This window comes from Amblyraja radiata, unplaced genomic scaffold (assembly GCF_010909765.2).
Source record: "Amblyraja radiata isolate CabotCenter1 unplaced genomic scaffold, sAmbRad1.1.pri scaffold_432_ctg1, whole genome shotgun sequence".
NCBI classification, from domain to species: Eukaryota; Metazoa; Chordata; class Chondrichthyes; order Rajiformes; family Rajidae; genus Amblyraja; species Amblyraja radiata.
In genome coordinates this window covers 140,297-153,179 of record NW_022630534.1, presented here as the reverse complement: position 1 = coordinate 153,179, position 12,883 = coordinate 140,297, and the positions used below count along the sequence as shown (strand labels likewise).

Here is a 12,883-nt window from a genome sequence, read left to right as displayed (position 1 = left end):
GTGTGATTGTGCAAGGCAGGCACCGTGGGAGTGTAGGTGTGCGAGACAGCGAGTGTGAACACACTCGTGCATCAGCAGGAACCGATGTGCACTGCCGCGCAAGTGTTGGCGTGAGTGTGCAAGGGCAAGTGTGAGAGTTTGGGCTTCTGTTACGGTGAGAGTGTGAGGGTGGGTGAGTGTGAGTGTGCAGGGCCAAGTGTGCGAGGGCCAGTACGAGGGTGGGCGTGAGTGTGGATGTGTCATCGGGTGTGAGTGTGCAAGGGGGATTTTGCTTTTGAGGGTGAGTGTGCGAAGGCCTGTGTGTGTGTGTGAGTGTGGGCAGGTGTGCGTACGCTGTGAGTGTGCAAAGAAGAGTGTGAGTGCACACGGGAGGGCTTGAGCGGGTGTGGGGTGGTGTGCTGGGGTGAGTGTGCAAGGGCTGGTGCGAGTGTGCTAAGGAGGTTGTGAGTGTGCAAGGGTGATTGCGATTGTCCTGTGGTGGGTGTGAGTGTACGAGGACAAGTGTGTGAGTGTGCAGGGGCGAGTGTGCGAGGGCTGGTGTGTGTATGATGACAAGTGTGTGAGTGCAAGGGCTGGTTTGAGCGTGCACAGGTGGGTGTGAGTGCTTGGGCGTTAGAGCGAGCGTGGAAGGCCACGTGTGAGGGCGCGTGTGAGAACAAGTGTGTAAGTGCAAGGACGTGTGTGCGAGGACTGGTGTGAGCGTGCGAGAGCGTGTGTGAGCGTGCGAGGACTGGTGTGCGAGGACTGGTGTGAGCGTGCGAGAGCGTGTGTGAGCGTGCAAGGACTCGTGTGCGAGGACTGGTGTGAGCGTGCGAGAGTGTGTGTGAGTGTGCGAGGACGTGTGTGCGAGGATTGGTGTGAGCGTGCGTGAGCGTGCAAGGGCAGGTGTGCGAGGACTGGTGTGAGCGTGTGTGAGCGTGCAAGGGCAGGTGTGCGAGGAGTGCAGGGCGCACCATGGTGTGGTCTCGGGGCGGGGGAGGGGGGGGAGGGGGGGGAGGCGGGGGCCATGGGGGCAAGTTCTCGATGGAGGAGCTGTACGGCCTCAACAACAACAAGAAGCCCAAGTGCTCGGGGCCGCCGGTCAAACTGGCCAAGGGGCGGGGGGCCGGGGCCAGTGACGATGCCCCCCTCTCCGCTGAGACCCGCTCCACTCTGGACTTGCTGTACCTGGAGTCCTTCCTCCGCCAATCCCACCTCACCCTCGACGACACTGTGGCAACGCAGACCGGCATGGTCTACAGGTGAGGCTGACGTCCATGGTACAAGGCAGGGGTCCCATCTCCAAGGCAGGGGTCCCATCCCCAAGGCAGGGGTCCCATCTCCAAGGCAGGGGTCCCATCTCCAAGGCAGGGGTCCCATCTCCAAGGCAGGGGTCCCATCTCCAAGGAAGAGATCCCAGCTCCAAGGCAGAGGTCCCATCTCCAAGGCAGAGGTCCCATCTCCAAGGCTGAGGTCCCATCTCCAAGGCAGATGTCCCATCTCCAAGCAGAGGTCCATGGTCCAAGGCAGATGTCCCATCTCCAAGCAGATGTCCCATCTCCAAGGCAGAGGTCCCATCTCCAAGCCAGAGGTCCCATCGCCAAGACAGAGGTCCCATCTCCAAGGCAGATATCCCATCTCCAAGCAGAGGTCTATGGTCCAAGGCAGATGTCCCATCTCCAAGCAGAGGTCCCATCTCCAAGCCAGAGGTCCCATCTCCAAGGCAGATATCCCATCTCCAAGACAGAGGTCCCATCTCCAAGGCAGGGGTCCCATCTCCAAGCAGAGGTCCCATCTCCAAGGCAGGGGTCCCATCTCCAAGACGGAGGTCCCATCTCCAAGGCAGATGTCCCATCTCCAAGGCAGGGGTCCCATCTCCAAGGCAGGGGTCCCATCTCCAAGGCAGGGGTCCCATCTCCAAGGCAGGGGTCCCATCTCCAAGGCAGGGGTCCCATCTCCAAGGAAGAGATCCCAGCTCCAAGGTAGAGATCCCAGCTCCAAGGTAGAGGTCCCATCTCCAAGGAAGAGATCCCAGCTCCAAGGCAGGGGTCCCATCTCCAAGGATGAGGTCCATAGTCCAAGGATGATGTCCCATCTCCAAGACGGGGGTCCCATCTCCAAGACAGAGGTCCCATCTCCAAGGCAGATGTCCGATCTCCAACACAGAGGCCCCATCTCCAAGGCAGAGGTCCCATCTCCAAGACAGAGGTCCCATCTCCAAGACAGAGGTCCCATCTCCAAGCAGAGGTCCCATCTCCAAGCAGAGGTCCCATCTCCAAGCAGAGGTCCCATCTCCAAGCAGAGGTCCCATCTCCAAGCAGAGGTCCCATCTCCAAGCAGAGGTCCCATCTCCAAGCAGAGGTCCCATCTCCAAGACAGAGGTCCCATCTCCAAGACAGAGGTCCCATCTCCAAGCAGAGGTCCCATCTCCAAGCAGATGTCCCATCTCCAAGGCAGATGTCCCATCTCCAAGCAGAGGTCCCATCTCCAAGGAAGATGTCCCATGTCCAAGGCAGGGGTCCCATCTCCAAGACAGAGGTCCCATCTCCAAGGCAGGGGTCCCATCTCCAAGACAGAGGTCCCATCTCCAAGACAGAGGTCCCATCTCCAAGGCAGGGGTCCCATCTCCAAGACAGATGTCCCATCTCCAAGGCAGAGGTCCCATCTCCAAGCAGAGGTCCCATCTCCAAGGCAGATGTCCCATCTCCAAGGCAGGGGTCCCATCTCCAAGACAGGGGTCCCATCTCCAAGACAGAGGTCCCATCTCCAAGACAGACGTCCCATCTCCAAGACAGAGGTCCCATCTCCAAGGCAGAGGTCCTATCTCCAAGGAAGAGGTCCCATCTCCAAGACAGAGGTCCCATCTCCAAGGAAGAGGTCCCATGTCCAAGGAGCTGATCCCACCATCCAAAGCTGAGATCCCACCATTTATTCAAAGGTCCCACCACATAAGCCAGACCAGAGGCTCCAACATCCCAGACAGAGATCCCACCATCTAAGAGGTCCCACCATCCAAGGCAGAGTTCCCACACCCAAAACGTCACCTATTCCTTCTCTCCAGAGATGCTGCCTGACCCGCTGAGTTACTCCAGCATTTTGTGTCTATCTTCAGTTTAAACCAGCGTTTGCAGTTTAGGAATGGGTGACGTTTCAGGACGAGACCCTTCTTCAGTCCCCCTCCCATCCCCCTCACCACCCCCCCCCTCCCCCACCCCTCCCACCCTCCTCCACCCCCACCCCCTCATTTATATTATTCTTCCTTTTCCTTTCTTTTCCCACAGGAACCTCGGAAAATCCGGCCTCCGTGTCTCCTGTCTGGGAATCGGTGAGTGGCAACAGGGAACGGCAACACGAAGACAGACGGGAGTGATTCCGTAGGGTCGGGCAGCCTCTGCTGAGAACAAACGTTACCCTGGGGAGGACACCTCGCTCCCCACTCCCGGGAGATCCGTGTGCTCCCACTTTCCCAACTGCAGGAACGCCGCTTGCTCCAGACACGCACCACCCCCGTGTAAAAAAAACCTTCCCCACACAGCGCGAAAACAGGCCCTTCGGCCCAACTTGCCCATCCGATAAAAATGCCCCATCTACACTAGTCCCACCTGCCCGCGTTTGAAACATAGAAACATAGAAAATAGGTGTAGGAGTGCCTATACAAGCCACCACCCGCCACTCAATATGATCATGGCTGATCATCCACAATCAGTACCCCGTTCCTGCTTTCTCCCCATATCCCTTGATTCCGTTAGCCCCAAGAGCTAAATCCAACTCTCTCGTGAAAACATCCAGTGAATTGGCCTCCACTGCCTTCTGTGGCAGAGAATTCCACAGATTCACAACTCTCTGGGTGGAAAGTGTTTCCTCATCTCAGTCCAAAATGGCCGACCCCCTTATCCTTTGGCCCACATCCATCTAAACCTTTGTGTGGGGAGGAACTGATTTAAACTGAAGATAGACACTGTTCCCTTTCACAATTATCATTTTTTTAGTTTAGTTTAGAGATACAGCGCGGACAGAACGTGCAAACTCCGTACAGACAGCACCCGTAGTCGGGATCGAACCTGGGTCTCCGGCGCGGCATTCGCTGTAAGGCAGCGACTCTACCGCTACGCACATCGTGACCTTTGTTCTTTATCTCTCTACATCACCGTCTATATCTCTCGTTTCCTTCTCCCCCCTGGCTTTATAACAAGAGGAATCAAATATAGGAGCAAAGAAGGTCCTTCTGCAGTTGTACAGGGCCCTAGTGAGGCCACACCTGGAGTATTGTGTGCAGTTTTGGTCCCCTAATTTGAGGAAGAACATTCTTGCTATTGAGGGAGCCCAGCGTAGGTTTACAAGGTTAATCCCCGGGATGGCGGGACTGTCATATGCTGAGAGAATGGAGCAGCTGGGCTTGTACACTCTGGAGTTTAGAAGGATGAGAGGGCATCTCATTGAAACATATAAGATTGTTAAGGGCTTGGACACGATAGAGGCAGGAAACATGTTCCCGATGTTGGGGGAGTCCAGAACCAGGGGCCACACACACAGTTTAAGAATAAGGAGTAAGCCATTTAGAACGGAGACGATGAAACACAGAGGGGGGTGAGTCTGTGGAATTCTCTGCCTCAGGGGGCGGTGGAGGCAGGTTCTCTGGATGCTTTCAAGAGAGAGCTAGATAGGGCTCTTAAAATAGTGGAGTCAGTGGATATGGGGAGAAGGCAGGAACGGGGTACTGATTGAGGATGATCAGCCATGATCACATTGAATGGCGGTGCTGGCTCGAAGGGCCGAATGGCCTACTCCTGCACCTATTGTCTATTGTCTCAGTCTGAAGAAAAGTCTCGACCTGGAACGTCACCCATTCCTTCTCTCCGGAGATGCTGCCTGTTCCGTTGAGTTAGTCCGTGTCTCTGTGAATAGATAGGGTGGATGTACGGAGTCTTTTACCCAGAGCAGGGGAATCACGAATCAGGGGACATTAGTAGATGATAAGAGGGGCAAATCTTTCACTCAGAAGGTGTTCTGTGTTCTGCAGGTTAGTGACATCATGTTCGGCATGGACATTTGTGGGCCGAAGGGCCTGTTCCCGTGCTGTACTGTTCCACGTTCTAAAGGGGGGGTCCCATAGAGAAGGCACGGTGGTGCAGCGGGTAGAGCTGCTGCTTCACAGCGCCAGAGGCCGTGGTTTCGATCCTGACTGTGCGGAGTTTGCACGTTCACCCCGTGAGCCGCACGGGTTTTCTCCGGGTGCTCCGCTTTTCTCCCCCACTCCAAAGACGTTAATCGGCCATCTATAAATTGCCCCCCGAGTGCGTAGGATAGAACTAGTGTGAACGGGTGATCGCTGGGGTCAGCGCGGACTCGGTGGGCTGAAGGGCCTGTTTCCACGCTGCACCTGGAAACCAAACCAAACTAAACTATGAGACGGGAGTGGGGGATGCAAGGAGAGGAGTGGACATGTTTTTGTGGATGAGTGCGATTTGTTGCCGTGGACACCATTGCTTCCGCGTCTCACACTCCCGTTTTCCGTCCCCTTTGCAGGAAGTTGGACAACGTTCGGCTCCCAGGTCCCGGAGAAGGTCAGTGCTCGGACGAGTCCGGAATCCGTCTCACTCGGGAACAGATCCCCCCCCCCCCCCTCCCCTCCATCCGGCCCCCTCCACTCCCTTGAGGTAATGGAACAGGAGAAGAGGGAAGGTACACAAAAATGCTGGAGAAACTCAGCGGGTGCAGCAGCATCTATGGAGCGAAGGAAATAGGCGACGTTTCGGGCCGAAACCCTTCTTCAGGAGAAGAGGGAAGATGGCCAACGGTACCCTGGTTACCAAGATGGCCGACGGTACCCTGGTTACCAAGATGGCCGACGGCACCCTGGTTACCAAGATGGCCGATGGTACCCTGGTTGCCAATATGGCCGACAGTATCCTGGATTCCAAGATGGCCAACGATACGCTGGTTACCAAGATGGCCGATGGTACCCTGGTTGCCAATATGGCGGACAGCATCCTGGATTCCAAGATGGCCGACGGTACGCTGGATTCCAAGATAACCGACGGTCCCCTGGATTCCAAGATGGCGTCCAACCCGGGCGTGCTGGAGTTTCTAACGCAGATTACAATCGCTCCACGCTTTGAAATCTCTACTCCTGCAGCAACATTTATCTAGCATTAAACGTTATTCACTTTATCCTGTATCTGTACCTTGCTGGCGGCTCGATTGTAATCACGTATTGTCTTTCCGCTGACGGGTTAGCACGCAACAAAAAGCTTTCCACTGTGTAGGACTAGCCAGCTCAACCTCTCCCCTGTAGCTCAGGAGCCTCGAGTCCCGGCCTGTGTCAGTGTTATCCTGACCTTTCACCTTCCGCCCCGACCTCCATTTTGTGGCCTTGTCCCCACAGGTCAGCGAGGAGATCCTGACCTTGGCCTACGACAGCGGCGTCAACTTCTTCGACACCTCCGAGAACCTCGCTTCCGGCAAGTAAGTGTCTCCCGCTCCCTTTCCCAGCCCATTTTCCCATCGGGAACATTCCCCGCGCTTCGATTCTGTCGAACCATCCGGATTGTGGTACCCATGGCGACGGCCCCAATCAACGACCCCGTAACGAACCCTGACCTCCCGACCGCCCTCTGCCCCTCCCCCCTGAGGAATGACCTCTGACATCTGACCCCGGCCTCCCGGCCCCATCACGAACCCAAACCATCGTACGGTCATAAGGCCATTCTGCCCATCAAGTCTACTCCGCCATTCAATCATGGCTGATCTATCTCTCCCTCCCAACCACATTCTCCTGCCTTCGCCCCATAAACCCTGACACCCGTACAAACCTAGTCCCTAAACTAAATATTTTTAAGGGCGCAGCTTTTAGGTGAGAGGGGTACCGTTTAAAGGGGATGTGCGGGGGCAGTTTTTTTTACACAGAGGGTGGTGGGTGCCTGGAACGCGCTGCCAGGGGTGGTGGTGGAGGCAGATACGATAGTGGTGTTTAAGAGGCTTTGAGACGGGCGCGTGGATATGCAGGGAATGGAGGGATACGGATCAGGTGCAGGCAGAGGAGATTAGTTAGACTTGGCATCATTAGTGTGGACACTATGTGCCGAAGGGCCTGTTCCATTCTGCACAAGAAGGCCACTCGGCCCCTTCTACTATCCTGCACACACATACATCTGCCCCAGATCATCCCCACTTTGAGTTTAGTTTCGAGATACAGTGCGGAAACAGGCCCTTCGGCCCACCGAGCCGCGCGACCAGCGATCCCCGCACACTAACACTATCCTACACACACCAGGGACAATCTTACATTTACACCAAGCCAATTAACCTACAAACCAGCACGCCTTTGGAGTGTGGGAGGAAACAGAAGATCTCGGAGAAAACCCACGCAGGCCACGGGGAGAACGTGCAAACTCCGTACAGACAGCACCCGTAGTCAGGATCGAACCCGGGTCTCGGGCGCTGTGAGGCAGCAACTCTACCGCTGGGCCATCGTGCCGCCATGTTTTGTGACACTAACCCTTCCTGGTGTTTGTTCTTTCCCGTGATCAGGGCTGAAGCTACGCTGGGAAATATTATAAAGAAGAAAGGTTGGAGGTAAGCGTGATCTTGAAGTCTTATCTTGACATTTTATCCCATAACGAGTCAGAAGGAGGTGGCCATTCTGCCCATCTGTCCCATGCCGACTTCCATGCCAATGATTAAAACCTAGCTGTGCAAATCTTTGCTCCTTACTTCCCTGCCCGGCATTGGGAATGGTCCATCCTGTAGTATAGAAACAGCAGGGAACCAGGCCCTTCGGCCCAGCAGGTCCATGCCGTACACTAGCACTATCCTACACACACCAGGGACTATTTACAGGAGCCAATTAACCTACAAACCCGCACGTCTTTGGGACGTGGGAGGAAACCGGAGCACCCGGAGAAAACCCACGCAGTCACGCACGCAAATTCACAAACACACACACACACACACACACACACACACACACACACACACACACACACACACACACACACACACACACATACACACACACGCACGCACACACACACACGCACACACACACACACACACACACACACACACACACACACACACACACACACATACACACACACGCACAGCACACACACACACACGCACACGCACACACACACACTACACAACCACCACAACCCACAGACACACAAAACACACACACATCCACACACACACACACAACACACCACATACACACAACTCAACACACACACACACTGCAACATACAACACACACATACACATGCGCACACACCACACACACACACACAAACGCACGACCGCACAGCTTCACCCACACACTTCCACACACACACACAGGCACCCATACACACACACATACATACATACACACACAAAACGCTCAACACACACTCCACACACAACACACAACACACACACACACACCACACCACACACACACACACACACACACACACACACACACACAGTTAGAGAGAGTTAGATTTAGCTCTTGGGGCTAACGGAATCAAGGGATATGGGGAGAAGGCAGGAACGGGGTACAGATTGGGGATGATCAGCTATGATCATAGTGAATGGCGGTGCTGGCTCGTAGGGCCGAATGGCCTCTACTCCTGCACCTATTGTCGATGTTTCTGTGCCCTCACACCTCTCCTCGTTCCCCCGCAGGAGATCCAGTTTCATCGTGTCCACCAAGCTCTACTGGGGCGGGCAGTGAGTATTGACCCCCTGACCCCTGACCTTCCCTCTCTGTGACCCCCTGAGTGTTTCCAGCGTTTCATTCCTTAACAGCCTTACGCGGTTGACCTTCGACCTTTAGGGACAGTCAAGGATGGGCAATTAGGACTTAGACAACAGACAATAGGTGCAGGAGGAGGCCATTCGGCCCTTCGAGCCAGCACCTCCATTCAATGTGATCATGGCTGATCATCCCCAATCAGTACCCCGTTCCTGCCTTCTCCCCATATCCCCTGACTCCGCTATCTTTAAGAGCCCTATCTAACTCTCTCTTGAAAGTATCCAGAGAACCTGCCACCACCGCCCTCTGAGGCAGAGAATTCCACAGACTCACCACTCTCTGTGAGAAAAAGTGTTTCCTCGTCTCCGTTCTAAATGGCTTACACCTTATTCCTAAAATGTGTGTGGCCCCTGGTTCTGGACTCCCCCAACATCGGGAACATGTTTCCTGCCTCTGGTGTGTCCAAGCCCTTAACAATCTAATATTTTTCAATAAGATCCTTCTAAATTCCAGAGTATACAAGCCCTTTTCAATATTCAATGTATATGTTTCAATGAGATACCCTCTCATCCTTCTAAACTTCAGAGTGTACAAGCCCAGCTGCTCCATTCTCTCAGCATATGACAGTCCCGCCATCCCGGGAATTAACCTGGTGAACCTACGCTGGGCTCCCTCAATAGCAAGAATGTCCTTTCTCGTTGTACTTCGGAGTACTTTGAAACAGGAGCACCCGGAGAAAACCCACGCAGGTCACGGGGAGAACGTGCAAACTCCGTACAGACAGCGCCCGTAGTCAGGATCGAACCCGGGTCTCTGGCGCTGAGAGGCATGGCTTGGTTGTACAGGCCCTTCGGCCCACCGGGTCGATGTTGTCCAGCGATCCCCGCACACTTGCACTATCCAACACGCACTAGAGACAACTTGTGATTGGTTGAGCAGTGTGGAAAACGGGCCCTTCGGCCCACCGAGTCCGTGCCGACCAGCGATCCCCGCACACTAACACTATCCTACACACATGCCAGGATGGAGAGAGGAGAGAGGAGGGGAGGAAACGCTGGCACCTCTCTGTATTCAAGACCACGTTGATGGGAAACTTATTCAGGAACGTTTCTCTTTCTCCCTCCAGGGCCGAGACGGAGAGAGGACTTTCCCGCAAGCACATCATCGAAGGTATCGGACTTGCTCACCGCCCCCAGCCTCGTGTTACAGCCCGTGCCTTTTTAGTTTAGTTTAGAGATACAGCGGGGAAAGAGGCCCTTCGGCCCACCGAGTCCGTGCCGACCAGCGATCCCCGCACACTAACGCTATCCCACACACACACACACACACACACACACACACACACACACACACACACACACACACACACGCACACACACACACACACACACACACACACACACACACACACACACACACACACACACACACACACACACACCGGGCACAATTTACAATTTTTACCGAAGCCAATTAGTCTACAAACCTGTCCGTCTTTGGAGTGTGGGAGGAAACCGGAGCACCCGGAGAGAACCCACGAGAACGTGCAAACTCCGCACAGACAGCACCCGTAGTCGGGATGGAACCCGGGTCTCTGGCGCTGTGAGGCAGCAGCTCTACCCGCTGTGCCACCGGGCCGATACAGGGTAAAACCTTGTTTTACCAGCTAGCCAGTCAAATGGGCAGCCCCCCGGTACTGGGGCTACAAGGAACTGCAGATGCTGGGGGGTTTTTTAATGGAAAAAGGCGCAAAGTGCTGGAGTAACTCAGCGGGTCAGGCAGCGTCCCCGGGGAACCTGGATGGGTGAAGAAGGAGGAGGGTCTGGACCCGAAACGTCACCCGTTCCTTCTCCCCAGAGATGCTGCCTGTCCCGCTGAGTTACTCCAGCATTTTGTGTCCTCTCTTCCAGAATCGATTGATCGAAAGAGATACAGCAGGGAAGCAGGCCGTTCGGCCCATCGAGTCTATTTTAGAGGGGGCCTCCTGCGTTAGAGAGGGGGGGTGTGGGGTGTGACTGTGTGCAGCGTTCAAACTCACACTTTACCCACGCCCCCCACCCCCCCTCTTGTCCCCTCTCTCTTCTCTCCCCTCCGCCCCTGTCTCCCCCCCCCTTGTCTAACCCAGGCCTGAGGGGCTGCCTCCAGCGACTACAACTACAGTATGTGGACATTGTGTTTGTGAACAGGCCTGACGTGAACACGGCCATGGATGGTAGGTGGGGGAGGGGAGAGGGGGGGGGGGAGAGGAGATGGGGGGGATGGGGTGGGGGGTATAGAGGGGGGTGGGGAGAGAGTGGGGGGGTGTTACTTAGGTAGTCAGTCAGTTCATTCCGTTAACTAATTAGTCAATTAGTTAGTCAGTCAACTAGTCAGTTAGCTAACTAGCTAGTCAGCTTGTTAGTTAGCTAGTCAGTCAGTCAACTAGTCAGTTAGCTAGCTAGCCAGTCAGCTAGTCAATCGGTTTTCTAGTTAGCTAGTCAGCTAGTCAGTCAGTTAGCTAGTCAGCTAGTCAATCAGTTAGCTAGTCAGCTAGTCAGTCAGTTAGCTAGTCAGCTAGTCAGTCAGTTAGCTAGTCAGCTAGTCAGTCAGTTAGCTAGTCAGTTAGCTAGCAAGCTAGTCAGCTAGCCAGTCAGCTTGCTAGTCAGCTAGTAAGCTAGTCAGTCATCTTGCTAGTTAGCTAGTCAGTCAGTCAACTAGTCAGTTAGCTAGCCAGCCAGTCATGTAGTCAATCAGCTAGCTAGTTAGCTAGTCAGCTAGTCAGTCAGTCAACTAGTCAGTTAGCTAGCTAGTCAGTCAGCTAGTCAGCCAGTCAACTAATCAGTTAGCTAGCTAGTCAGTCAGCTAGTCAGCCAGCTAGCTAGTTAACTAGTCAGTCAGTTAGTCAGTCAGTCAGTCAGTTAGTTAGATAATTGGTTGGTTGGTTGGTTAGTTAGATGAATAGTTAGCTGGTTAGTTAGTTGGTTAGTTACTTGGTTCATTAGTTAGTTCAGTTTATTGTCCCGTGTACCGAGGTACAGTGGAAAGCCTTTTGTTGCGCGCTAACCAGTCAGCGGAAAGACAACACATGATTACAATCGAGCCGTCCACAGTGTATAGATACAGGATAAAGGGAATAACGTTCAGTGCAAGGTCAAGCCCGACAGCGGACATTTTAATCAACAGCCGGATATTTTCTACCAACAGGTCACTTTGCTCCACAATCCAGAATCTTCTCCGTGGAAGGTATCTATTCACTGGAGATTCCCTCACCTCTTGCTGAGGGGGGAGGGGGGGGGATGGGGTAGGTTTGGGGAGGGGGGGGGGGCAGGGTTGGGAAGGGGGGAGAGGGGAAGGGGGGCGAGACGGAGGGGGAGGGGGAGGGTTGGGGAGGGGGACGGGTCCGTGAGGGGGGGGGGTCAGGTTAAGCAGATCGAGCGTGCAGCAAGATCAGAAAAAGATGCAGCCGATGAAAATCCGAGGTTAAAACAAAAAGCGGAGGCCTCTGGAAAAACTCAACGTGTCGGGCAGCATCTGTGGAGAGAGAAACCAGCTCCGAGTTCCAGCCAGGGTGACAGGGCGGCTCAGCGTTAGAGCTGCTGCCTTCAGGGTGGAACCCGGGCCTCTGGAGCCGCGAGGCAGCAACTCTACCGCTGTGCCACCGTGTCGCCCCTAAGCGGTCTCTCAGCTACGTTTTCGGTGAGGGTTGGGGCGGGCAAACGGGACAGGCAGCCTCCCCTGGAGAACAGGGATGGGTGACATTTCGGGTTTATAAGGGACAGGAGTAGAATTAGGCCATTCGGCCCGTCAAGGCCACTCCGCCATTCAATCTATCTCTCCCTCCTAACCCCATTCTCCTGCCTTCTCCCCATAACCCCCGACACCCGCACTAATCAAGAATCTATCTATCTCTGCCTTAAAAATATCCACTGACTTGTGGTCTCCACAGCCGTCTGTGGCAAAGAATCCCACAGATTCACCACCCTCTGACTGAAGAAATTCCTCCTCATCTCCTTCCTAAAGGAACGTCCTTTAATTCTGAGGCTGTGGCCTCTGGTCCTAGACTCTCCCACTACTGGAAACATCCTCTCCACTCCGGCCCTATCCTAGGCTTTCGCTTGGGCGTGAGGAAGGGCCCTGAGGTTCTGGTGACCTATTTGTCTTCCTGGTCTCCGCAGAGATTGTACG

The 12,883-nt window shown here is 54.6% G+C and overlaps 1 protein-coding gene across 4 annotated transcripts in view; it reads left to right on the top strand.

Annotated features, from left to right (window-relative positions):
• Positions 1-994: 994 nt before the first annotated feature.
• LOC116969942 (voltage-gated potassium channel subunit beta-2-like) overlaps positions 995-12,883 on the top strand; it is a 22,222-nt gene continuing 10,333 nt past the window's right edge. For 2 of the 4 annotated variants that reach the window (XM_033016700.1, XM_033016699.1), the window contains exons 1-10: positions 995-1,241; positions 3,261-3,304; positions 5,506-5,543; positions 6,365-6,444; positions 7,510-7,554; positions 8,650-8,694; positions 9,846-9,889; positions 10,845-10,931; positions 11,903-11,941; positions 12,874-12,883. The exon at positions 12,874-12,883 is cut by the window's right edge and continues 76 nt beyond it. In XM_033016700.1, the coding sequence (XP_032872591.1) occupies positions 1,024-1,241; positions 3,261-3,304; positions 5,506-5,543; positions 6,365-6,444; positions 7,510-7,554; positions 8,650-8,694; positions 9,846-9,889; positions 10,845-10,931; positions 11,903-11,941; positions 12,874-12,883 (650 nt within the window). In that variant the 5' untranslated portion in view covers positions 995-1,023. The remainder of the gene's footprint in view (positions 1,242-3,260; positions 3,305-5,505; positions 5,544-6,364; positions 6,445-7,509; positions 7,555-8,649; positions 8,695-9,845; positions 9,890-10,844; positions 10,932-11,902; positions 11,942-12,873) is intronic. The other 2 variants (XM_033016703.1, XM_033016702.1) reach the window with 2 other exon arrangements.